Source organism: Bemisia tabaci, chromosome 2 (genome assembly GCF_918797505.1).
Source record: "Bemisia tabaci chromosome 2, PGI_BMITA_v3".
In the NCBI taxonomy this organism is placed as follows: Eukaryota; Metazoa; Arthropoda; class Insecta; order Hemiptera; family Aleyrodidae; genus Bemisia; species Bemisia tabaci.
In genome coordinates, this window is record NC_092794.1 from 31,885,795 (window position 1) to 31,913,516 (window position 27,722).

Here is a 27,722-nt window from a genome sequence, read left to right on the forward strand (position 1 = left end):
AGCTTTTTACCTACGACATTTAAACCTACAACATTTTATCTACAAAGCAATTTGCCTTAAAAGCAATTTACCTGCATTTTTTTTTGTCTACGAAACATTTCTCCTACAATTTATCAATTTCACCTACGAGTGAAATTGCTCTCCAGCATAGCTGCCAGATTGTATGAAAAAATTTGTTTTCTTTTAAATTGAGTTAAATGGGAAGGCTAAATGGGAATGGCTATTTGGTCGCTATGGTGTACAGCTGTAAGAGAAGCCCCAAGTTTGTTTCTGTGGCAACAAAAGCATATATTTGGCGCACTTTTTCCAGTTTTTTTCTAACCTTATTTTTTCTTAACTTTTTTTTTCTAAAAATTTTAGTTTAAACTTAATTAAAATGGCAAAGTTAATAACAACCACGCGAGGGGGGAGGTGTTTAGCCGTAGACGGGTTTGTGTATCACAAGCAAATCTCACGTCAGTTCAGAACATATTGGCATTGCGCTCAACGGAAAGAATTTTGCCGAGGCCGTGCAGTCAGTACAAACAACCCGCTGACAGTCGTCAAGCAGACTACTCACAATCACGCACCAAACCAGGACGCGGTGGCTGCCCGAGAAGTGGTTAACAATCTTAGAGGTTTAGCGGCAGAGCGCCCAGATGCAGCTCCTACACTAATTTTGAGGGATGAGCTCAGTCAAGTGACATCAGTCGTCACAGCTCAACTTCCACTACGAAGTTCTCTGAGAAGAACAATGAACCGGAGACGGCAAGCCGAGCTCCCGCCAAATCCTGCCAATCCACAAGAGTTAAACATTCCTCCTGAGTATCGCACCACACTGAAAAATGAGCCCTTCCTCTTGTACGAAAATTTAGATGACGATGATGCCTCTACTATCCTAATTTTCGCTTCAGACAGGAATTTGAGGGTTCTTGGAGCTTCACAGACCTGGTTCATGGACGGAACTTTTAAAGTCACACCAATTATCTTTCATCAACTTTTTACAATTCACGGGATGATTGAGGATTCGGCGTTTCCCCTTGTTTATGCCCTAGTCGAAAATAAGGAAGAAGAAACGTATTATCAAGTTCTGAGAGAAGTCGTTGCACATTGCAATGCAAGAGGAATTAACATTGCAGCGCCTGACACGCTTATAAGCGATTTCGAAAAGGCAATCATCAATGCAGGCAGAAGAATGTTTCCAAATGCGCAAGTGCGGCTGTGTTTTTACCATCTGGGACAAAGTTCGTACAGGAAAGTTCAGGAACTTGGCCTACAAGCAGCCTACATTAATCCCGAAAATCGAGAATTAAAGATTGCAGTTCACTGCATGTTAAGTGTGGCTTTTGTACCACCAGATGACGTAGAAGAAGTGTTCGATGCCCTTGCCGAGACTCTTCCCGATAATTTACAAGACCTGGCGGATTATTTCGAAAGAGTCCACATCAAAGGAATCAGACGAAGACGTGGTCGAAGAACTCCTCCCCAATACGCACCCGCTTTATGGAACCAATTTGAAGCTATCGCAAATAATGAACCCAGAACAAACAATCTTACGGAAGGGTGGCACCACCGGTTCAATGATTTAGTGGGGAAGAACCACCCCTCTTTTTATCATTTTCTCAGAGAGTTGAGGAAAGAGAATGACGATGTGGAGAACATGATCATGGAGGTCGAGATGGGAAGAACTGTCAAAATGCCGCAAAGGTCAAAATATCGGCGTGTCAACGAAAGACTGCACCGGCTAGCGGGACGGTATGAGGCGATGAAAACTGCTGGGAGACAACTAGATTATCTCCGCGCGTGTGCGCACAACTTCGACCTGTAAGAGAAGTAAGTAAGTCTCTTGGTGGTTACTTCCTCCCCTAAAATCTCTCAAAATAGAGTCCGTTTTTACACAGCTCACATCTACACAAATAAATTGTAGGTTGAATGTTTTGTAGGCAAGAAAAACTGCAGGTAAATTGCTTCGTAGGCAAAATGCTTTGTAGATAAAATGTTGTAGGTTTAAATGTCGTAGGTAAAAAGCTGTAGGTAAAATGTGCCGTAGGTCAAAAGTTTGTAGGTAAATTGACCTGTAACCGGGTTTTGCATTTAGACGGTCACTCTTGTCTGATAAAATCACTGCTCTAGCAGCTTCAAATTTATACTTTGATCTCTGATTCATCATTAAATGACACTTGTGCGGTGTCATTTATCTTTAATCAGTTCAAAGCTATTTCGACAATGAATCATCAAAGGTCTGATCGAAGGGGGAATTTTCTGGTGAGTGCTGCGGCTGAACCGACATTACAACTCAATTTTCAAAAACATCCACGTATAAAACTTTATCAGGAAGTGGTAATGGTAAGTGGAAATCATGTTAGTGCTTGCTTCTTTTATAAGCAAATTGTGCACTCAAAATTTCAAAATCTACTCACCTGCATGTATATTTGAAGAGGAATACGACATGATATGTAGCAGGCTACACTTCATCTATGAATAATACGTAAATTTGTCTTGGGAACATTCTTAGGAAACTTCCACAAATTTTAGTTTTGTTCCTGAGGGAAAATTTTGAGATGACTCTGCTGGTGTTCCCAGCGTCTTTTCAGAATTTTTGTACTTGTTAACTCATCAGTTGAAATATTCCTAACCTAGTATCATATAAACAGTGTTATCCAGAAGTCACTGACCACCCCTGCAACTTTTTTCCAAATTGAGATAGAAGTTTGAAACTTTGGCAATGTTCCTCGGTCTAAAGTAGCAACTTTTTGGTGTCCCTAATGGGGGCGGGGGCTAACTTTTTTTTTTCAAAAGGCAACCCCCCCTTTGTGATACCTCATTCGAAAGGTAATAGAAATAGAAAATTTTTGGCTCGAACCGCAGGTCAAAATGTTGATTTTTGACAAAATGGCGGCCGGTCCAAGTTCAAAATGGCGGAAATTTGGCATCTCCGTTTTTTATCGGCGGATTGGTCTGAAACTCTGAGTCCCTAGGTTTTTCGAGACGAGAAAAACGATTCTGGCATTGGTTTTCCAGAAAAGTCGGTCCTTTTCTAAATGGCGGCGGTTAAAATGGCGGCCTAGCGCGGGAAGTGGTATTTAGGCTGCTTTTCGTTGGATTTGCAGGAAACTTGGTATCCGGGTGTATTTCGGCACGAGAAGAATGAATCTTTCATTGGATATCTGAAATTCCGACAAATTCAAAATGGCGGCGGAAAAATGGCGGGGTATCAGTTTTACGGCTGTTTACCGATGGATTCGCATGAAATTCGATATCCTGGTGGTTTTTGGCTGGATAAAAAGGAATCTTTCGTTAGATTGTTGAAGTACTAAATAATCGATATCGAATTTTATGCGAATCCATCGGTAAACAGCCGTAAAACTGATACCCCGCCATTTTTCCGCCGCCATTTTGTATTTGTCGGAATTTCAGATATCAAATTAAAGATTCGTTCTTCTTGTGCCGAAATACCCCCGGATACCAAGTTTCCTGCAAATCCAACGATAAGCAGCCTAAATACCACTTCCCGAGCTAGGCCGCCATTTTGACCGCCGCCATTTTGAAAAGGACCGATTTTTCTGGAAAACCAATACCAGAATCGTTTTTCTCGTCTCGAAAAACCTCAGGATTCTGAGTTTCAGACCAATCCGCCGATATAAAACGGAGATGCCAAATTTCCGCCAATTTGAACTTGAAAAAAATTTGAAAAAAAAAAGTTAGCCCCCGCTCCCCTTAGGGTGGGCTGCCCCCCAAATTTTGGGGGAACCAATAAGTTGCTACTTTAGACCGAGGAACATTGCCAAAGTTTCAAACTTCTATCTCAATCTGGAAAAAAGTTACAGGGGTGGTCAGTGACTTTTGGATAACCCTGTATAAGCTCCAAGACCTCCTAATTTTGCGCAACTGGTAACGCTTAGTTCCAGCGTTCTACCAGGCCGATTTTTATGATTTTTCAGGCTATCGACGGGCAATTGTTGCTAGATAAGCCAACTCTTTTCAGATTCTCAAAATATGGCCCAGGTTTTTTTTTATACTACGTGGTAAAGTTGCGAAATCTCCCATTTAAACAATGTAAATTTATACTTTTTGTCATAGTTCGTTTGAGCGTTCTACCGGGCCTATTTCTATGATTTTTGCGTAGATCGACAGGTAATAGGCCCTAAATGAGCCCGCTCTAATCAGATTTTGGAAAAAGGACCCAGGTTTTTTTAAAATCACGTTATAAAATTGAGTGAATTTACAGAATGCTCCGGGACTGCTACCGCTATGCGTGGGAGGATGCGCAGTAGCTGGATAGCCTGCGCATCAGCTCTATACTTATCTACACAAGATTCACACTGATGGCTTTCAGTCAGGCGGTGGCCGAGTCGTCTAAGACGTCGGATGCATCCACCTTTATAACGGTGTGGGTTCGATTCCCGACTCCTCACATTCTTACTTATTACCTCATTATCATTGTTCGTTGTTTTACTGCAATATTTCATTAAGCAGTCGTTCCAAAACGCGTCCTTTTGACTTAAAAAAAAAAAAAAAATTTCTTTATTCATCAAAACCAAAAATTATTTCATTCTAAAAGTAAAGTTTACCTTATATCGTAATTTTTTAGGGGAAGAATAAAACTAACACTGATAGAAGGGTAAAAATAGGGCCGCGAAGCGGCGCATTGATGGCGCGGAGCGCCTTCAGGGGGTCGGGCCGCGTAGCGGCCAGGGGGCGTAGCTCCCTAGTTATTAAATAAACTCAAAGTTAAATGTGGAATGTAGTCGTTGTCCCTTTCTTTGACTGAGTGTTCCACATGATGGTGACCTCGACGTGATACCTAACTAATATGTTCGTTGTGCACTGATAAAGATATGAAGCAGGCGCTCGCCACCATATCCTGAAAAAAATAAATACGAAAGTACGAAGTAGACGCTCGTCACCGTACAGTAATAGTTCAGCATTGTGTGCAGTAGACGTTTATCACCTCACTTACTGAAAAAATAAATAATTTACCGGTAAAAAGCAGGTGCAGGTAACGCAGTAGGCGCTAGCCACCGTAAACCACACCACCCAACGTGCCCTCGTGCCGTTATCAGCGCTTTTAAGCCCGTGCCCTCGTGCCGTGGACTTAACCCCCAATGAGTACTCATGCCGTGGAGTAAAAACAAGGCCTTGTGACGGCTTTCAGCCGATAATAAATAAAATGAAGGCTTTCAGCCGTTAATAAATAAAAAGACCTATCTAAGCGCGAAAGTGCATTTAGGCATAAAAGACCTATCTAAGCGAAAGTGCATTTAGGCAAAAATGACGGCTTTCAGCCGACAATATTTATAAAAGACCTATCTAAGTCACAATAGACAAAAGCCCTGTCTAGTCGAAATTTAAAGAAGAAAAAACAGAGGAGTTGAAAATGCGAAAGGAAAACATGGAACATCTACTGTCCAGATTTGTGTTCTCTATGGAAACAACTTTCGAAACAAGCTCACCTGAGATAAGTGAAACAAAAGCCCAGCATACCAGTTATACCAACTTGATTTTTGAATATTTAAAAGTGACAGGTGCATTAAAGCACCTAGAGAAAAATTTGTAGAATCCTTAGGAGATAAACTCATGACTCAACGATAACTCTGTATTGGGTGACAATGTCCCTCATCCTAACAAATTTTTGTATCATTTTCAATTGGCTCTTGTAAAAAAGAGAGAATGAGCACAATGGAGAAATAAAGCGAATTTAACATACATGGATTTTTATGTAACTCATCATTGTTGTGGATTAATTATTATGAACTTAATACATTAACTTATGGTGAAAATAATGCGAAATTTATAATTCTTACCTTAATTATCATGGCACTCATTAAAACCGAATCCCTATTTAGTGCTCTAGTTTAGTTTTTTGGTGCGAAAGGAAATCATCCAAAATGTATGATGTATTTATACTTTTAATAACCCTCTTGAATAGAGATGAAAGATTTGAGGAATTCACTGTAAGGAAAAGTAAAGACATTTAGAGAAGTGTTTAAAGATTAAATAAAAAGCTGAAAGACAGTGGAAGACTAATAAATACAGCTGAAATGAGGAGATAAAAGAGATGTGTTGACAAATGAGTCTGAGTTCAATGATTTACATAATAAGAATGCAGATCCTTATGGATCGAATGTTCAAAAATGATGAATGTTCGAATTGAGTAAAGCTCAAAAAGTATTAAAAATCCCGTATGGGCGATCAGTAGTATTGAAAGTGATTCTTACCCATAATCTGAATTTCTATCTGTGGAGATGAGATCTCTGGATGAGAAAGAGCGTGAATAAGATTTTACACTTACAATTAGTGTAGAAGCAAGACGCACTAAATTATCCGATATTATCAGACATATCATCATGATCTCAAGTTAATACCTATCAATGTGTAAATTAAATAGTTCGTTTTTCTGTTTCTGTTGTTATCTGGTTTCAGGTAACCTACTAACAACTAAGAGCAAAAAATAATGGAACTAATCCGAGCCCATCCATATCCTCTGCTGTCCTGTCCGTCCTATTTTCTCCTGTCCATCTTGTGCTGTCCTATGTATATCTTACATCCTATGCATGGAATTCTGTATGAAACCCTGACTGAATGCTCATAGCCTACTTTGCGGTATTATATCCGCCGCCACTCTTCGTGACCCACGCTGGACCCTTGATGAGATGAGAGACGATAAAAAGCAAAGCAAAAGAAGAAAATAATAAACAAAAACAGAAGAAGAAGGCATATTCCTGTATCTCTAAACCGTTTAGAATAACGAGCAGATCAGCGAGTACTTTACATTCACGAAGACAAGGAAGCGTGCACCCACACTGCAACAATTTTGTTTGGCAAGGAATGATTATTCAAGAAGAATAAGAAATCATCGCCTGTGATCGTTTAGTTACCCAAATCAAATGATTACAGTATAACCCAATTAAATGCTGCTGTCTTTGAGTGGTTCTTCCTGTACTTCAGAGCATAAATATTTGAAGTCTGATGTGAAAATCCTTGTGGAGGAAATCAACATCTTGGCAGAGGCACTTGATGACGTCATTCTTCAAAGTACCAACTTGTTCGAAAGAGCCCAAATGGCGGAAGCAGACAGAGTTAGAGATGATATTAGAAGCGTACAAGATGTATGTCGATGGTAGAAGACATCGTTAGTTCGTTGGTTATAAGGAAGAGGAGTAAGCTTTCCTTAACTTCAAACAATCTCTTGCTGAACTTAAGGCAGAACAACGAAGGCCCGAAGAAGAATAATGAAGCATGAAATCTCAGAAGAACAACTGATCATGAATCTAGCCAAATTCGACAAAGAATTGACGGAGCTTAACAATCAAAATTACCTACCAATCATGACATATGACACTACACCAGAAGCCCAAACTAATGCCCAAACCCAACTAAATGGGTGAGCAATGTAACCAAAGCAATCGAAACAATGAGTGAGAATCAAGAATCCCTTTGCTTCAACAAAAATAATGAAGTGAGAGTAGTAATGTTATGTTATGTCCTGTTAGAAAAGAGCAGCTGATTGACTTCGCTAAACTTCGGAGAAGGCAACAACAATCATTCTGTCAATGCTTATCGGAATCAAACTAATCAGAAATCGATTCATTCGTGCACTGTACTCTTTTTCCCTTGCCTATGTTTTTATCCAATGGTTTTTCATATGGTTAAGGTTTTTAATGAGGCAGTGCTTCCTGTTAATAATGAAGTTCATGAAAAGAAAATGATCCCGAAGTCCGATTCAAAGTCTCATTTTACTTGAAGTATTGAGAAGAATACGGCAAATGATGAATTTTTAAATGTCAACAGATGTCATGACAACTGGAATTTGTCTACTTTTTAATGAAATTTCAATTTGACCCTGAAGAACCTCCTTGCCTAACAGTAGCGCTTCAGACTCCACTCAAAAGTGCCTGCAAGTTCCTGCAGACGAGAAGAATCACTACGGCCGGCGTTTACCCTAGCGTCGTGGCTTCAAGATCACAGCCAAGTGAAAAGTTAGGATGCACTCTTTTATGCACTTAATGACGAAGAAAAACAAGAACTAATAAATTAAAGTTGAATTACATGATTAAATAAATAATAAAATAATGTCATAATTAACATAATGCTAATGTCCTAATGTAATGTGTTCAACTGAGAGAACCTCAAGGGGGGGGGGGGGGGAGTATGTTAACTCATCAGCCGATACATTCCTAACCTAGTATTATTAAATAAACTCAAAGTTGAATGTGGAATGTAGTTGTTGTTCCCTTCTATGACTGAGTGTTCCCCAGTACTTCATAGATATCATCAAATACTTAAGTATCAACAGATATTGTACAAGACAGAAAATTTATTTGAGGATTCCTGTCAGTATGTTGTGTTTCCTGCAGCAACAAGGCTCATCATATTTCATGGAATGAAGTGATCAAAACTACTTACTTACCTACAGCTTGGTCAGTTTCATGTCTTTCTAGAGTGAAGAAAATATTTTTTTTCTCTTTTTAAGAATTCAGGGTGAGTCAAACCTGTCCAACAAAAATTTTAATAAAATCCCTTTGTTCAAAAACACCTAAGAATCATTACAATGGTAAAGTTGCCGACGATTCTTGTTAAAAGTACGAAAGTCGGTTGGATCACTGAATTTCTCAGGTACAGACGGATGGAACAGAGGTACAGGATGGAAGGATTTTGAAAAGACATAGAATTACATCCTCCCATGAGAATAAGTCAGGAACATGGTTAAGATTATCTGGGGATGACATTTGTAACATTTCGTTGCATGATTTTATAATCGAAGAGAAACAGAAAGTCTGAAACTTTGTAAATCTACGTAAGTGGTTTTCTAGTTAGGCTATGACATTGATATGCTCGTTTTGTTATCAATTAATCTCCACAAAGGTAAGCATACTTACAAAAACTGTTCTACAACAGATGCGAATGTAACTTGTGATACCTAAGTGACTTTACAAATCTTACCTGTTAAACTACCAGCGGCCCGATTATTGAAACTATGTCAGCCCGACATGAAAAGACATAGCCCTATCTTATCCATGAAATATATTGGAATTTGATGTCTTGTCGGATTGCTCTAAGCCTTCAATAATCGGCCTGCTGATGAGTTGCAACATATTTCCACTTCCAGACGAATGGTCATGTTTTGGTTGATGCTTTCCATAATAGAGTTCTGATGTCGGTTCAGCCGCAGCACTCACCAGAAAATTCCCCTTTTCGATCAGACCTTTGATGATTCATTGTCGAAATAGCTTTGAACTGATTAAAGATAAATGACACCGCACAAGTGTCATTTAATGATGAATCAGAGATCAAAGTATAAATTTGAAGCTGCTAGAGCAGTGATTTTATCAGACAAGAGTGACCGTCTAAATGCAAAACCCACTTACGACAGATCTCAGAAACTTTGCATCACCGCAAGGAGATATTAACAGAATATCTATACACCAAATTATTTACGCAACTCGGTGAATTTCTTTGGTAAATTATTGCGCTTAAGAGAAAGTCCTGACTGTAGAAAACAAGAAATAATACCTGTACCGACAGCATAACTGTGTATACGCACTACGGTGGTCATTTACAAAGAACAGACACGAACAAACACTTATGACAAACATTGAACAAGAGAGCAGAACTGGCTGTCTCTGATTTAGTTCTAAACTGCGAATTTGAAGAGCCATAAGACACACATCAGATGTGTAATCACTTGGTTTGGGCCAAAGAAACCTCGAACCACATGAGATCATATCGGTGAAGCTTGAGAGGTCAAAAGGCTATAATACTAAATAAATGGTGAACTTCTAACTCTTGAATGAATTCAGGACTACATACTTAAGACAAAGAAACTGCAAAACATTTAATTTGAGGCGAAAATGAAAAGAGAATGGTCCAAAAAAAGTAAAAGAGGAAATTCTGGGTTTGGACATTGGACTTGTAAAACTGATTTTCAGAATGCACCTTAAAATGAGCCGATAGGCCGTGGGTCTAGGTTGTAAAATATGGAGAATATTATTGCCAAATGCTTGGTTGAAGTCGAAAATGGATTTAAATTAATTAAAATTAAGAGATTTCGAGTTGTTTGGATCCTTGGTGTTATCAATCTTCGTTTGTTTACGACCCACACGCGGCAGAGGCATGCAGAAGTACCTCGCCGGCACGCTAGGTCAAAAGTGTGGCCATCGCCGGACGGATAGAATGGGCGCCATTTTGAGATGGCCCAAGCGGCGCGCGTTTAAATGGGAGCCCAAAATACGGACTTTTGGACTCGTATTTCGTGGGTTAATACTGCTCAAAAAATCGGGGAAAATTCCTGTGAACTATGTGCACTCTCTAGTTTCTAAAAATGCAAGAATTACGAATTACTGAACAAGCTCATTGCTACCGTCTGAAGCATCAAATGTATTATAGCATATAGGATAGGAGAAAATTCTTAGATCACAGTTTTTATAATTCAAAGGGTAGGAAAAAAACCTCGAAAATCACAACCACACCTGTAGTACAAATTCTGCACTATATATTCCTTCAAATTTTTATGGATATCAGTCAAAAGATACTTTTCTGTTTTTAACCATTAAAATAAATCTAATTCTTAGGTTAATTTCGAGCTCAGGTGACGGAATAAATAAACAACAAATTCCAATTTTAAAAAAATAATGGGACATTCATCAAACAAGGAGAATAGAAAAACTTAATAAAAAATTAGTATAGTGCATGGCAGGAATCACTCAGATAATTATTTGGTGACATCATGTAGGTACATTAAAAAAATATGAATGATTAATCACCGCGTCTCAAACAAAGAGTCAAACAGACAAACATGAATGAACCTTGGTTACAGCAAGGACTTAAACAAAACTTGAGAGTTACGAGGTGAAGGTGAAAATTTTCAAATATTACGCTCATATTTCCGGAATAAATGCTTCCCCCTAAAAAACTAAAAATTTAATTTAATTTCCAAACACACAATCTGACGAGGAGTTTTTCTTTAAAACATTATTTACGAACAAATAAATGCGCTCTATTGAAATGCAAAAGCAAACTGCCAGCTACTTTCGACAGAAGAAATGAGACTCAGCCTTTGCTGTCAAAATAGATCAAAAATTCAAATCGACATGCATAGAACTAAAACAAGATTTGTCAAAACAAAACTGGTAAGGCAAAAAGTTTTGGAAAAACGATTGTAATAGCATTACATGGCAATGCAAAAAAGAAAAGGAAAAGAAAAAGAGGAATGTACTGCATGGAATAAAACTGTAAGGAAGAGATACAAGTGAGATTAAGTAAGTGCTGGAGATTCGGAACTCAAACTATACTGTCATTGAAGAGTTCTTTAGACTGCTGTGCCTCTGCTAATCGGAAAGAAAGCGTGCTTTTGCTAATTAAAATCGCGGAGAGAGATCCAGACGGCTTTGACTGTCTTTCACCAGCTGGGACTGGCGACCTAGTGAAGTGTGCTTTTCAAGAAAGAGTCGATCTCCGTTTGTGCTTCATCTCCATCTTTGTAAAAAAGCTACTCACAAAAATGCCAAATGTTGTCAATGGTCGCTTGCTTAGCGAGTGACCCGGTCCAGGGGATGCAGCCCCTTGGCTATCCGTGACGGGTGCGCGAAGCGCACTCAGAACGGCTAGTATCACAGAAACATCGCGAAACACGTGCGCGAAATGAAACACGTTTACCTGTGGGCGGAACCACTCCAGACTGCACTCACGGGTACCCTTAGGCATGGTTACTATGGTAACTCCGATGATCGGACGATAAGTAGACATTGTTGCTGACTTAATTATAATGTTGCCAAGTACTCTCTCCCTTGAAAACCCATTGGAAAAAGTTGTAAGGCTTTTTAACACTTAAAATAGAGGATTGTAAAAAGCTGTAGGCGACAGCTTTACATCCTCCCTTCATTTCCTCTTAACCTCGTCAATTTTTGAGCAAATGGAATAATTTTGGTTTCAATCAAATCAATGGAGAATAACGTATTCTTTAAAATGAGACCAAAGTCAGCTCCATCGATGCTATTAGTGGCACGTCACAAAAAAGCGATATATATCGATTTATTCGCATTGGTAGCATTGAAAGTGGTTACACCAATGTTATTGTTTGGATCCAATTAGATGTGATAAAGAATCCCTATGATGATGTTGCCACTTATAGCGTCTGTAGCTATCATAATCTCGGAGTTACAGCATTACTCCTGGAACTTTTGGAACACCTTTTGTAGCTTTTCGATGAGTTATAATCAGTGCTCTGGTTTAATTCAGGTTGCTACTGTCTGTAAAAACTGGAGGGACCGGAAAATTATAGGGAATTCTATGTCATCGGGAAATTGGCCATAAATCAGAGAGTATCATGTTTGTCAAGTATTTCTTAACTTTATGTTGTTTAGAACGTGCGGAAATGAAACATTTTCTTCTCATCATCAATAATGTTGGTTTGCATAATCAAATGAGTGTAAAGAGCGACGCCAAGAATGGCACAATATGGGTCAGCAGGGAATTTTCTGAAATCGGGCCCAAACGATACCTTAGGATACCCTAAAAATCTGGTTAAAATTTTAGCTTCAGTATACGCATGGCTTTTGAGAAATGAGGGGGCAAAGTTGCCAAATCGCCATCATTCTGGACAGCATTTCTACAGCAAAAAGACGGGAAAAATGGACGAAAAAGTTACAACTTTGATGGATTTCGGCTGTAAATGTTCTCATTGGGCCCCCTAACCATTTAACTGTGTTCAGTTTCAAAAATTTTGGTCGCACAGTGGTCCAAAATGGGAAGAAATCGTCGACAAATCAGGACTCTTTGTCAAATGTTAAGAAATGGAAGTAAAATTGTCGGTCTGCTGCAGTTTTCGTGGCTAACAATGTTCTTATCGGTCCTCAATACATGAAATTGTGTACAGCTTCACAAATTTACATCGTACAGTGGTCAAAAATGGGGGAATTAGTGAACAAATTAAGATCCTCTGTCAAACTTTTTAAAAATGAAGTGAAACTGTTGGTCCCCAGCAGAGTTTAGATCCCGGAAAAATTCATGTATTTAATTTTTTTAATTATTACTGCATGTCAGACCGTATTGTTTATAGAACGTTGTCATAGAAGAGACTTTGTAGCATTATCTCAATAAAATATGCAAACTTTCAGAAATTTAAAAAAAAAGAGGAAAAATGGAGAGAAAAAATTAAAAAAAGATTTAAACAGTCAAAGAACGAATTTAAAGAATATTTCCGGGATCTAAACTCTACTGGGGACCAACAGTTTCACTTCATTTTTAAATAGTTTGACAGAGGATCTTAATTTGTTCACTAATTCCCCCATTTTTGACCACTGTACGATGTAAATTTGTGAAGCTGTACACAATTTCATGTATTGAGGACCGATAAGAACATTGTTAGCCACGAAAACCGCAGCAGACCGACAATTTTACTTCCATTTCTTAACATTTGACAAAGAGTCCTGATTTGTCGACGATTTCTTCCCATTTTGGACCACTGTGCGACCAAAATTTTTGAAACTGAACACAGTTAAATGGTTAGGGGGCCCAATGAGAACATTTACAGCCGAAATCCATCAAAGTTGTAACTTTTTCGTCCATTTTTCCCGTCTTTTTGCTGTAGAAATGCTGTCCAGAATGATGGCGATTTGGCAACTTTGCCCCCTCATTTCTCAAAAGCCATGCGTATACTGAAGCTAAAATTTTAACCAGATTTTTAGGGTATCCTAAGGTATCGTTTGGGCCTGATTTCAGAAAAATCCCCGCTGACCCAAATTGTGCCAATAAACGGTCGTTTTTGGCGTCGCTCTTTATTCACGCACAAAATCAGGAATTTTCCTTTGAAATATAAGGAAAATCCTAAATAACATTTCAGTAGTCACCTTCTTTATGGCAACCAACTTCTCATGTTTGTGCGAAAACGGTGTTAGGAGCATATTGAATATTTTTAATTAGAATTTTCCAATGCCCTGACCAAGATTTATGTATTTTCCTGCTTCATCCTCAACCTTAAATCAATTCATTTTAGACTAAAGCTGAATTTTAGGGTCATTATATCTTCGTTAATATTACTTCTGCATCTTATCATGATACTATTTACCACTTTTCATGTCAATATTCACCTCCTTATAGCAAAGTATTTTTTATCACTGCACGAAGTACTGTGACTCATCTAACTCAAGGTTTTGAATCATTGGTGCTTTTGTTTTTGCATGCTTAATGTTTAATATACAGGGTGTACCAAAAGTCCATCCCACCCCTGCTAACTTTTGAACAAATGGGCCTGTTGCACCAATTTTTTTTATTGCCTTAATCGAAAGAATTAAGGCTCCTGATGTCACAGGAATTTTCCCAGAGTTTTTTGATCACCGGAAACCCCCAAAAAATCAACTTAAAAACGCCTCAGAATTTGGATTTTCAAATCGGTCGTTTCGGGTCCGCCATACTTGTGACGTGAAATGATATGACAGACCTGGTTTCTTCACCACTTACAATGTATTTTCCCGTAAGGAAATGGCAGCCGCTTTTCAAATGCAACTATCGAGTCAATCGATAATTTTTTGATCAAAATGGAAATCAGAAATGGATTCCTCGTACGTTTAAATGGTTAAGATCTTCATTATATAAATAAGAACCAACAGGATTAACCCTATTTTTAAGGAAGACTTTAGTCAATGGGCGATTGTTTACATCTGTTTAGTGATAACAGACACGGACATTAGCTCAATATTTGGCCATTTTCATGAGTTTTTACTTTTTTGTCACTCTTTGAAGGTAAGTTTATTTTGTATATCAATTGTTTAGTGCCTTAAGATCATGTTAAAAGCTGTAAAGGTATACTTTGTTACTTATTAATTCAGAACACACTCCAACGCTCAAACCTGGATATGGCAAGTCAGTTGTTATTTCTTAATATTTCACCCTTCAATGTATCACTGAGGACACCAAAATGATAGTATCAATCATTGATGATAAAAAAAAACTTACCTTTGACAGTACTGATGAGATGAGGAGACCGTTATGTTTTAGCTGGAGGCAAGGAAAGTAGACGTAGGATCCTTCTTCGGTTACCAGACTTTATCGATAAATTTTTCTGTATAGTGTTACATTTAAAACTCACAGGATTTTAAAATAACATAAGTTTATAAAATGTGGGAACGTTTTGAATGATATTGAGATGTTTGTTAAAGAGTTAAGAATGATTTACACACATTGAGAGAATATCCATGGTTTGAGCGTTGGACCGCCGGAGTGTGTTCTGAATTAATAAGTAACAAAGTATACCTTTACAGCTTTTAACATGACCCTAAGGCACTAAAAAATCGATTTACAAAATAAACTTACCTTCAAATAGTGACAAGAAAGTAAAATCTCATGAAAATGGCTAAATATTGAGCAAATGTCCATGTCTGTTATCACTAAGCAGATGTAAACAATCGCCCATTGACTACAGTCTTCCTTAAAAATAGGGTTTATTCCGTCGGTTCTTTTTTATCGAATGAAGGTTTTAACCATTGAAACGTACGAGGAATCTATTTCTGATGATTTCTATTTTGATCAAAAAATTATCGATTGACTCGATATTTGCATTTGAAAAGCGGCTGCCAAATCCTTACGGGAAAATACATTGTGAGTGATGAAGCAACCAGGTCTGTCATATCATTTCACGTCACAAGCACAGAATATATAGGCTCCACCAATCACAAGTATGGCGGTTGAAAAAAGACCGTTTTGAATGGGTCGGTTCCAAAAACAGCTTTTTTTGAGTTTGAGAGGTCATTTCAAGGTTTTTTAGTAGCGCCATCGTTCTTTTCGTGAAATTTGCCATAAGAATCAAGCATCAATTTGCAAATCCCCGCACCTTGCAACAGGCCCATTCAGCTAGGGTAATGAAACTTTGGGAATGTTCCTATCTCAAAGGGGACCATCCTTTTGGGGGGGTCAAAATTTTGGTCCGCCCTCAGGGGCGGGGGCGCGGGGGGCCCCCAACTTTTTTTTTTCAAACGGCAACCCCTATCTTGTGATACCTCATTCGAAAGAGCATAAAAAACTAAGAATTTTGGCGCAAACCGCAGATCAATATCTGAATTTTTGACCGAGTTATGATAGGTCAAAGGTCAAATTTGACCTATTTTCAAAAAATCATAACTCCGGTTCGAATTATCGTAAAGAAAAAAATAAAACGGGAAAATTTACCAAATTCAAGTCAAAATCAGTGCAACATTACGTTGGCAAGTCCCCAAATTTCGGGGAAAGTTTAAAAAAAAGGAAATTTAAACGGTCAAATTTAAGCACCTTAAATTTCGTTTTTTTTAACTTTCCCCGAAATTTGGGGACTTGCCAACGTAATGTTGAACTGATTTTGACCTGACTGAGATAATGTGGAGGCAAATCTAGGGGAAATTGGCTTATTTCGCGGGAAAATTGAATGACCTTTGAATTGACGTCTTCGGGGGTCCGAGCCCCCCCCCCCCCCTTAAAATTAGATCGAAGTGATTTCTGCAATTTTTACTTAAAAGCGGACACAATTTGGTAAATTTTTCCGTTTTATTTTTTTCTTTACGATAATTCGAACCGGAGTTATGATTTTTTGAAAATAGGTCAAATTTGACCTTTGACCTATCATAACTCGGTCCAAAATTAAGATATTGATCTGCGGTTTGCGCCGAAATTCTTAGTTTTCTATGCTCTGTCGAATGAGGTATCACAAGATAGGGGTTGCCATTTGAAAAAAAAAAAATTTTGACCCCCCCCCCCCCCAAAGATGGTCCCCTTTGAGATAGGAACATTCCCAAAGTTTCATTACCCTAGCTCAATTCGTTCAATAGTTACCAGGGGTGGGACGGACTTTTGGCACACCCTGTAAAATCAACTGAAAGCAAGTATGAAATTAATTAAAGATACATATATTCACTATCATTCTTACGGAGCTATTACTATACTAGCCATTACTATTACTTGAGCTATTACTTTAAGGAGCTATTACTACTCATGGTTTCCAATCATTCTTTTCTGATAAAATTTTTGAGTTTTTTTTCTTTTTTCTTTCTTTTAATTGATCCGTTAAGCATACTGCTTAATAGTATATTGTCGAAATTGAATTCGGAATTATGGCGCAAGTCTCTGACCTTTTTTGATCAAGCCAGCCACAGGCAATACTGGACATCTGCTTTATTTTATGGAGGAACATGTCTTTAAGAGTCACCTTTTGTGTACTCATAGTTTTGATGTAACTCAAAGACGCCTAATAATAGATGAAGGGCATCAACTTCAACGATTCAATTTTAATTTGAGCCCTCTTTCATATTAATTTAAAGCAAAATTAGTCTCTGAAAACGAGTCTTACCTGTCAGCCAATTTTTATATCATTGGCAGGGCTTTAGACATTATGAACCTATGTTTGAAAAAAGTGTGCAAATGACTTGCATCCAAAGACAATCTTGTGCTCCTTCTTTTCTGTTATAAGTTTCCTTTCAACATAATGATCTTCTTCGTAACGTCTTTAAATTTTTGCATTTTGTGTGTGTGTGTGTGTGTGTGTGTGTGTGTGTGTGTGTGTGTTTGAGCATTACTTTTCTGGAATAGTATATTGTTGTTAACGGTGTAGGAAAATTAATTTCCAAAAAGGCTATATGCTCCAATTTTGAAAAGTAAATGAAAATTGTTTATTTTACTACAGAAAATTTAACAGTGTGTTACAAGTTTTCTGATTATACCCATTGCTGACAGTAATTAAAACTCGAAAGGCTCTCTAGATGCACCTAGAAAATGTTTGGGAATATTATCTCTTATATTCTCTCTCCTTCTGATTAGTGTGCGCTCTTGACATTGCATGAATCTTCCTCTATGTTCTCGCTTTTAACAATAGTTTTCATTCTTCAGTTATTCCAGCTTTTAAGGTCATTTATATGCATGCACGCTGTCAATGAAGGAATTGCACACACCTATTTATTGAGCAAAGTAGCAAGCAGTGTTGTAACCATGAAAGGTTTAACTAAGAAAAATAACCCTAGGTTTGATACAGTCCAGCAATTGAATGTTGATTTCTTCAGTTTTTCAAGATATCTACCTATTTTATTTCAAAGATGCCTTGTTTCAAAAGTGAAATCCAGCATTTTGCAAATTTGGAGGATCAACAAAGATGTTCCTACTTTCACCCATTTATTGTGTCTTGGCAGAAAAGCCGCATAGTGACCACCTGGTAGCAACTAGTGACTCCCTTCAATTTTAATGCTGCGTTTAAAGAATAAAATGCCCCCAAATAAAGCTCTGAGACTTTTTTTCAGTTTTTGCAAAACAGTAGCTTCAAATACGCCTTTCCATCCAAAAAATTACGCGGAGTTGTCCCTAGATTTCATCAGTGCCATGAGCACATCTAATTGTTCAGTTTAGTGCAGTACCATGCACCATGCTTACCAAGAGCTTATATTGAAAGGTTTCACAGCCTTAAATCAGGAAATGAGTAGGGCTGAGTGTAGGAATTGGGGCCCTCAAATTAATGTGAGCAAAATGGAGGAGTTAATTTTAAGCAGGAATCAGCAAAGCATAAAATTAGAAAATCGACGGCAAATGGAAAGCTGCGAAGTACATAAGTATTTAGGAGTATTTCTGACCTAGGATGGAAGATCAAGTGGGCCGCGTTTAATAGAAAGGAACCAAGCCACATCATCTATTGCCAAATACAACTGGGCAATTTAATTTTATACATGAAAACGGTTTTACGACTTTTTGTGCAAATTTCAGTTTTTCTCTATAGTACGAGGCAAATTCCTTAAAATTTTCAAAGGAGTCCGCACAAACGTTCTCTCATAAAAAATTAAATTGCCCAGTTAAATTTGGCAATAGCAGATGTGGCTTGGTTCCTTTCTATTATACGCCGTCCAAATCAAATCATTATGAACAGAATTTATTAGGTAGGAGAGCAATCTCCATGGTAAGTGGATTTCCTGGAGATCAAAGAATCTCCAAAGAAAGCCAAAGAATATATATATATATATATATGAGTGAGTATTGGTATAATATTACAAATGCAAAACAATCATTACGAGCAATAAGCCAACTACCCCTGGCCCTGGTAAGGCCCCGGTTTTATTGCCATAGTAAAACTGTAGTTGGCTTATTGCTCGTAATGATTGTTTTGCATTATATATATATATATATATATATATATATATATATATATATAATATATAAAGAGTTCACGGTTGTACTAATTAATAATTAAACAAAAATCACGAGTACTTTCCAACCTTTTTTTATTACATTTTCAATCTTCACACTACATTTTACACACCGACGTTTCGGAGACAATTTTCTCCATCTTCAGGTCAGACGAGTTATTCATAACTGAACGAGGAAAAAACACAGAAACCCAGTCCAGTCGCAGCAAGAGACCAGTTTAACGATAACAGGAGACATGACAAACATCAACACAAACAATAACAATAAGCCCCCGCCGCAGAGAGGTAGTAGGTACTCATACAGAATGAAAGTTTTCAGAGATTAGAAAAATATTCCTCAAAGTGAGCAAACTCAGTTCTAGAATTTATAGCATTTTGGTTATTTAAAATACATAACCCCTCCAAATTCAACCTAATCTGTTCATTCTTCTCTCTCTTCAACACCCTGGTGTTATTGAAATCAAAAGAATGACTCTTTTCTCTCATGTGTTGCTTTAGCGCCGTCACCTCATGTTGATTAAACTTATGCCCATCCAGCCTTTTATGCAGATATTGGGATGACTGCCTCTATATATATATGGCTGCCTCTATATATATATATATATATATATATATATATCTAATTTCATGGTTATTTTATGTTTAATAAAGCGAACTTCATGTGTTGTATAACCGTAACTTTTTATTTATTTTAAACAAAAAATTTTTTTACAATGCGACGTTTCGTTTGTGTACAACGTTGCCAGAGGATCAATTTTTAGCCGGCATTAAAGCATGTTTAGAGTCAACAGTATTCACTTTCGGCGAAGAATGCTTCAAGCAGATAAACGGCTTGGCAATGGGGTCACCAGTAAGCGCCAATGTTGCCAACCTGGTAATGGAATACTTTGAAGAAAAATTATTTCAAGTGTTCCCTTATAAATTGCTATTCTATAAACGTTTTGCAGACGATATTATCTTATGCTGTCACAAAGATGATCTTGACAATGTTTTCCATTTTTTCAATAATTTTTCGAGCAATATCAAATTTACACTCGAGCGTGAAGTCAACAACTCTTTAAATTTCTTGGATGTCACTGTCATAAAAAACAGAGGGAAATTGATCACGTCATGGTTTAAAAAACCAATATTTTCTGGTAGATATCTCAATTTTTTGTCTGTGCAACCACTTCCACAAAAAATCAATGTGGTAAAAAATCTTGCAACGCGTGTATGTTTGTTGACACATCCTTTGCTCAGAAAAGACAAACTAAAAGAGGCAAAGCAATTGTTGATTGAGAATTGTTACCTGTGGTCACTTATCGAGTCAATTTTTGCAGAGGTAATAAATTCTTGCTACAACGGTTTCCCCCCTCGCAAAAATAGGGAAAAAGAAGAGACGGTGGTTGGACCATATTTGTCCTCATGTTCTGAAAAATTAAGTGCCGCAATAAAACCATTTGGATTATCGCTAGTAACAACAAATAAGTGTAATTTGAAAGGGTTTAAATCAGCTCTAAAAACGAAAATCCCAAACGAGAAAATGTCCGACGTGGTTTATGAAATCCCATGCAAAGGGTGCCCAGGGGTCTACATTGAGCAGACTTCACAGTATGTACATAAGCGCCTTGACGGACACAAGTTTAATAAGCATGAAAAAACGGCACTTAAGCAGCACGTAAAAGAAACAAACCATCAATTTGATTATGATAACACCAGAGTGCTAAAACAAGAGAAAAATGAGCGGGTCCGTTTAAATTTTGAAGGGTCAAGCATTCTTAAAAATAGCAACGCCCTGAATTCAAGGACGGAATTTTCCCATTTTGAGGATTATTTGGTAGGTACCGATACTTTCTAATTGTTGACCATCAAAGTTTATTAATAGCTGTAACTCGGGCAACAATGTTTGTAATGTTCGTTAGATTGTAACTATCTTTTCCTCTCTCCCCTGACCGTGTTGGATCGGAGGACTAGGTGTTTATTTCTTGTTTTTCCTTGTTTTGTCGCCTCAGTCTCTGCCTGATGATGGTGGGAATAGTAAGCCACCGAAACGTCGCATTGTAAAAAAATTGTTTGTTTAAAATAAATAAAAAGTTACGGTTATACAACTCATGAAGTTCGCTTTATTTATATATATATATATATATGTGTGTGTGTGTGTGTGAGAGAGAGAGAGGGTGTGTGTGTGTGTGTGAGACCGATGAAACTGCAGATCCAGGAGGTTTTAAAATCAACAGAGATGATTTTTGGGCAAAGATCGATTGTTGTTTGCAGAAGAGACAGCGCCAGGAGCGAAACGGTACGGGAGATCATGGATACCAAACAGACCATCATTCATGACATTGTAATGAAACAACTTACACTTCAGAAAAAGGCATAACATAGGTTGCCAAAGAATGTTTTAGATCGTATTCTTCTTGGGAGAGGACACAAATGGCGCCCAATGAGAGGGTGGAGGAATGAGATTGAAGTAGAAAGGTAAAGGTGCTCGATGCCTGTAGGGCTATAGTTCGATACTGGACATTGGCGGTCAGGTGTCGTAGAGAGCTAGAAAGCACTATAAAGTGACATGTTTATACATACATATAGAAGGGATCGGGAAGAAGATTCCATCAATTTTCACGTGTGCTCGTTTCGCCGAGCAACAGCTATCTGGACAAAGGGCAGCATACATATAGTTTAGATCATTGCTACCTGCTTGACGCGCTTAGAACGAGAAGTTAGAAGAAGAACGTAAAAGTTGAGGTGAATCCAGCTTTTTGTTCCCACTGCTTTGATGTATTGGTTTAATTTGGACTGTCTTGAAGAAATCAAATCAAAAGAAAGTTTATATTTGTATCATAGATGTTTCCTTCATAGCTGGTAAGGCTCCATGGGTATTCGAACACACTCGAATATTTCGCAGTTCTATCTAAGGATCTTTACGCCTCTTTCCCCTCATTTCACTCAGCCTGTCTACGCATATCCCAGACTCCCCCACCATACCTACTGCCAAATGACACGCACTGTTGTTATTAGGCTTTATCCACACGAGTGCGGTTCGAGGAACTAATTCGACGAACTGCTCAGTTTCCCGAAACCGTTCCTTGAAACGAGAGATGCTGTTCACACCAGTTTCGCTCGAACTGAAACCGAAATTCCGTGTTTTTGATGGCGGGAATTCGGAAGACTATGCAAGTGCGCCATTTTTCTTTATATAAAATTACAATTTCAATAAAACTATACAATTATTGCAAAATAATAGATTACTTATATAATGAAATTATATTATATATATAAATACTATTAATACGGGAGTATAATAAAAACATATATAAAGACATCAGGGACGTAAACAACAAAAACGAACGAATTCACAGCAAGAGAAACATAGGAGCTTGGAGTTCGGGGGAACTTCCAGGGTTTGGAGGAATAAGTTTTAGCCCAGCTATAATGTGTCCCGGGAGCAAGTTCGCCGAACTATGTTCAGCGAACCTCGCTCGTATGGACAGGGCCTAAGGAGCGACTGCGAAGTGGTAATGTGCTGCCAAGGACCAGTTTCATAGGACCGTGGACTCTCGTAAGAACCCATGTAAAAATCCGTGAGCAGTCACTGGTGCTGCGATCTCGCGTAGGATCCTCGCAACTTACTGCTATTATCGGTTGTTGGACTTCACAAAAATCTGTAGAATCACATATATTTGCTAAAAGTCAAATTTTTCACCTCTATTCAAGGTACGGCCAGAATCTGGTCGTCTGAAGGGGTCGGAAAACGCCAAAAAAATACCCAATTTTCAAGAATTTAGCCTCCTAATGTGTTATTTTTCAATCATCGGCTTAACCTCACTTTTGGAGCGGGCGATGGATGAGTCGAGGTTCAGGGGAAGGATCCTCTGAGTTTACAAGGGTCCCACGCGAAAGTGCCCCGAACGCAGCGCTCACTACAGTACGGCATCCTATAGAACTTGTCTTTGGTGCTGCGTTGTCACCGAGAAGTGTACCTATAGATCGTGCTCTACCAAAGCCTTTGGAATGGTTTTGTTCTCGCTTATGTTCCTTTTGATTTTTTATTCTTCATTCTCATTACAAATGATATCATATTTAATCGGTTATTCATATTTTAAAAACGTCAAAAAACATAAAGCAAATAATGTAAACAATTGAAGAAATATTAAATACATAAATAAACAAAAAGTGGCTATGGATGGCTCCGCACCTCTCTTGGTGTAATCTGTTCTAATTGAGCAGGAACGGACGTTTTTGAAAAACCAGCTTATCCTCGTCAATTTCAGATCGTCAAATAATATTATAAACTCCATTCACCAAAAAAGAGAAAAACTCTTGGTCCTGCGTGAGGGGACATCACAGAGAGGATGTAGAAAGAGCGGCGAAGTGAGATATTTGGCCGCGCAGTCACTTTCGTCAATCTCCATGATAAAGGAGCGGAGCTCGTAGGCGTATGGTCGTTGGTAGTCGCGCTCTTGCGCGGTCCACAGAGGAGCAATTAATTTATTTTTTTATTTTCCTGAACTAGACCAGTCCGACCTTAACATGTATCAGTCATTTCCTGCCTGCCGGATAAAATCTTCGCTGGACTGAACAGTGCTAATGTTCTCTGACATTCACTGAATTTTCATTTTACTTCCCTATGAGCCAAAATATATGATTTTTAATACCTATCAAGATATTATGAATACCTATTCTGTAATACTTATTTAATACCTGTATTAAAAAGCTGAAAATAGGTATAATATATCATATAAAGTGTATATTGTCTTAGCAAATCATCAACTTGTGGTTTCTGAAAAAAGACAGCAGGGATATGTAGTGGCGAATACAGAAACGACACGCAGGTATTAGGTACATACGTGTGGAAGAAACTTTGTTCGGAGCGCAGGGAAAATTTGGAGAACTAATTAGGTCACGAAAAAGATTTATTGAGTGCTACATATTGGAATTGAATGGAATTGACCTGATTCGTGGCCATCATATTCACCTCACCAGAGTTGCAGTATTGGGAGCTTCTGATTGGTTGAAAACCAGTAAGGAACTGCAAACCTAAACTCAGCTGTCAGGTTTTACATTTGTGTGGAGCAAATATTTGCTACGTCCAACATGTATTAGATACCTCATTCAGCTACAAATATTTAATACTGTCTAAAATATAAATTCAACATGTATTAAATATGGCATCCATACGATTCGTCTTGATACTGATATTTCGGCTACCAGGGTTCTTTTCTAAATCCTAAAATTCGTTTTTCTCAATCCCTTCCGCTTCTCTTCTTCTCCCATAATCCTGTCTTCTTGAATCTTTTCCACGCTTATGAAGTTTCGCCCCCTCTCTCCCTTAAAATTTAATTTTACGATTTTTTCTAAATGCTGTCTTTTTCCTAAATCCCTTCCATCTCTACCTCTCCTAAAATTTAAAAAAAAAAAATTAAAATTAAAAAATCATTACAGCGACTAATCAATTTGATGACGCCTTTTAATTAAAGCTTATGAAGCGAGCCTCAAAGTCACCTGTGTAGTTGCTACCGGACATGCAGAGAGAACCATGGAATCCCCTGCCTAGTATACTTAAAAATATATTTAGGAATGTAATGTGATGTGTTCAATAATGAAAGCTTCCTCCTGTCATGAGCTTCTAAAACACTGCAATTTTGTCTTGAGAGTCATCAAAGTATATTGATCGAATATCCAATGACTAAAAAAAACGGCTCACTTCTTTACCTGAATGTAGTTAGCTTGGCGACTGACCAGGGGTCCAGGGGGAGCAGCCCCTTTACTAGCGGTTCTGGACGCGCTTAAGTGCGCCCACAACAGCCAGTATCAAAAGATAATATCATAAAATTTTGAAGTAGCCAAGTAGAAGGACAAAATCAGAAACCGCAAAGAATTCCTCTGTTATGTGAATCCTGCTTTTGATTAAAATAACTTTTGCTGTACGTTTGTCTTTATTCAGATACTTCTGAATTTGATCGCATATCTATTAGGATAGGATCGGATTATTTGAAGACAGTCGAGAACAACTTTGAACATGCTACATGCTATTTTGAGACGAGTTCTCAATGTTTAAGTACAGATCAAAGAAGAAGTATCCATCCACCTATAAGACTCAATTTTCTGTTCAAAGAAAAGAAACAACAATGGAAGAAAATATGTGGACGAATACTTTAAGTTCTTGATATTCATTCCTTCCTATCCTTTGCAGTTATCGCATATGTTGAAATGTTTGGTAATGTCTCCTGCTCTACAACACTCACCAGTGATTTTTCTCGGCGCACAGAAATGTCGATGTCATCAACGCACTTATGTTCCTTTTCTCATCGATCCAGTCCAAAGTTAGTAGCTTCACTGCCTCTTTGATCTAAGTATCCACTTCACGAGTATCCATTTGCTCACTACATTATTTATACACTGATACCCCACTAGAGTTCAAATTTTTGAATGCAATAATAATTCTTGGATTTTTTATCCTAGACTTCCGGGCAAAATAGTATAGATACAGCTTTATTCTACCATCCTGTTACCTACATACCTAATTGACAGATACTTCGGTCCAAAGGTAACTTCTCTGAAAATGGTGTAAACTTATTCTAGGTCGCTAAAATTTGGTTTATTCTGTTTTGTAATATTGTTTTAAAAGAACCTGAATTGATACACCTGCAGCCTGATTGTTGATATTTTGTGTTTGTTGAGGAGACATAGCTGACGTAGGTTAAAAGGCGGAGCATGACTGGTCAGCTAAGTCTTCTCGCTGCTTTATCGTGCCTTTGTCAGGTGGAATGGACGACATACTGTCCCAAACTTAAGAGGTGCCCTTAGCTTGTCGTGAGTTCCATCCGACATAGGCACGATAAAGCAGCCATAAGACATAGTCGACCAATCTTGCTCCGCCTTTTAACCTGTGTCATGTATGTCTACTCGACAAGTACAAAATTTCAACAACCTGGCTGCTGGAATTATTATATTTAGTTTTATGTTTTAGCTCTTTAAAAGTTAAATATGCAAGAGAGATATTCTGTTTGCGCACCATGAAAACAATCTGAGTTTGAGGAAGATGACTGAGGTCCTTCCTGCTACCATAAATCTACCTCACCTAGCATAAAATCAAGCCAGAGTCAGCCGAGGCCTTCTTTTTTTGATATTCCTCATCATTAGACTAGAGCTGTTAGATAAAAGGGCGTTCAGCGTTACTTTAGAGCAATTTCACAGGAGACAAGACTGATGGCTCTAGCATATGTTCTTTTTTCCTCCTGAAGTCACATCACATTTTTAATATCTGCCATTAAAAGCTCTTCGCCTGTTTCTGAGTTTGCAAAGGTGAACGCACAATCCAAATGTTGCCAAGAAAATCGAAAGTAATATACAACAAAGTGATTGTTGAAACTCTGTATGTGCTGAATATGTGATTGTCAATTTTTTAATGTTGCAATTATCCTGATTTCTTTTGTTTCTAGCGAAGGGCAAATCAAGCAGTTAATCGAAAAACCCCCTGCTTTACCCCCTAAACGAACTCATCACAATATGGTCGGCAATCAGGTTTCGCTATCTCCTTCCCTGCAGCTGACCCAAGAACTTCCTGTTTCATTTTCTAGTCTCAAGTAAGCGTTCAATCAATTGCAGTTTTACAATTTGCCTGGTATAGTCTAAGAACCAGCTGCACTGTTGACGCCACTACTATGGCTAGCTCCTAACTTTACTAAAACAGTTCTGACCTCCCCCGTACCAAATTAAGGAATGTTCGACCTCACATGTGGTGCCTCTGGCCGCTGTTTCCTGCGAAAATCTGAAAAAAGCGATTCTTTAAAACGCCCTGTAGAGCCACTTTAAGGTCATCTAAAAGAAAAGTATACTTGCATAGCAAATTTTCCCCACTAAATCAGTTAGTTTAAGATGCTAGTTGTGCCCAGACAAGCAAATCCGATTTCATGTGGTTGTTCCTTGAGGCAGGAGTGCACATTCTTCACACATTTCACTTTGCCTTCCACATTTTCCCGCGAAAAATTTTACCCCTTCCACAAACAAATAGAAGACATACTTCCACAATTCCACGACCCCTTCCACAGAAAGGGATGACCTAATTTTTTTAAATCAGTTGTCTCTCACATATGTAACGCATTTTTTCCACATTTTTTACCTCCCCTCCCCCCTCGAAATACTTTTATAATGTCGGTCCTAATCCTTCAACACACAAAAACAAATTTGCGTAACTACCCCCATAGCTGTAGACAAGAAACTAATTAGCAAAAATAAAAGACTCATTCGGAAATTAGCACAACCGGAAAGTTGTGAAAAACCCGGCATCCTTTGAGGAAAAAATTTTACAGAGCCCTCCACAATTTTTCGGTCAAAAATTATTCCAGAAAGCTTTCCGCAATTGTCTGTAAGAAATTAGAGAGGTCCTTCCTCAATGGACCGTGAAAAACTCTTAGGCAGCCTTTGTGGCACACCCTGAAAGGCTTGCTTCTCCTTTTATCCACACTTCGTGGAAAATTGTGGAAACCCCTCCGAAATATTTTTGTGCAAATTGTGGAAACCTTTCCTAGGATTTCCGCAAAAATTGCGGCAATCCTTCCACAATACTTTGGTAAAAAAATGTGAAAATTCTTCTACAGTAATTTGGTGAAAATTGTG

General features: G+C 38.1%; 2 protein-coding genes across 9 annotated transcripts in view; both read left to right on the top strand.

The window, feature by feature from the left end:
- The window catches only part of C3G (C3G guanyl-nucleotide exchange factor), a 358,778-nt gene that overhangs the window by 163,454 nt on the left and 167,602 nt on the right, over positions 1-27,722 (top strand). For all 8 annotated transcript variants that reach the window (XM_072297152.1, XM_072297154.1, XM_072297149.1 and 5 more), the window contains 2 exons: positions 25,297-25,426; positions 26,546-26,689. In XM_072297152.1, the coding sequence (XP_072153253.1) occupies positions 25,297-25,426; positions 26,546-26,689 (274 nt within the window). The remainder of the gene's footprint in view (positions 1-25,296; positions 25,427-26,545; positions 26,690-27,722) is intronic.
- Positions 377-1,807, top strand: LOC109034947 (uncharacterized). Its single transcript, XM_019048379.2, has one exon. It carries the CDS (start codon positions 377-379, stop codon positions 1,805-1,807), a length of 1,431 nt encoding a protein of 476 aa, XP_018903924.2.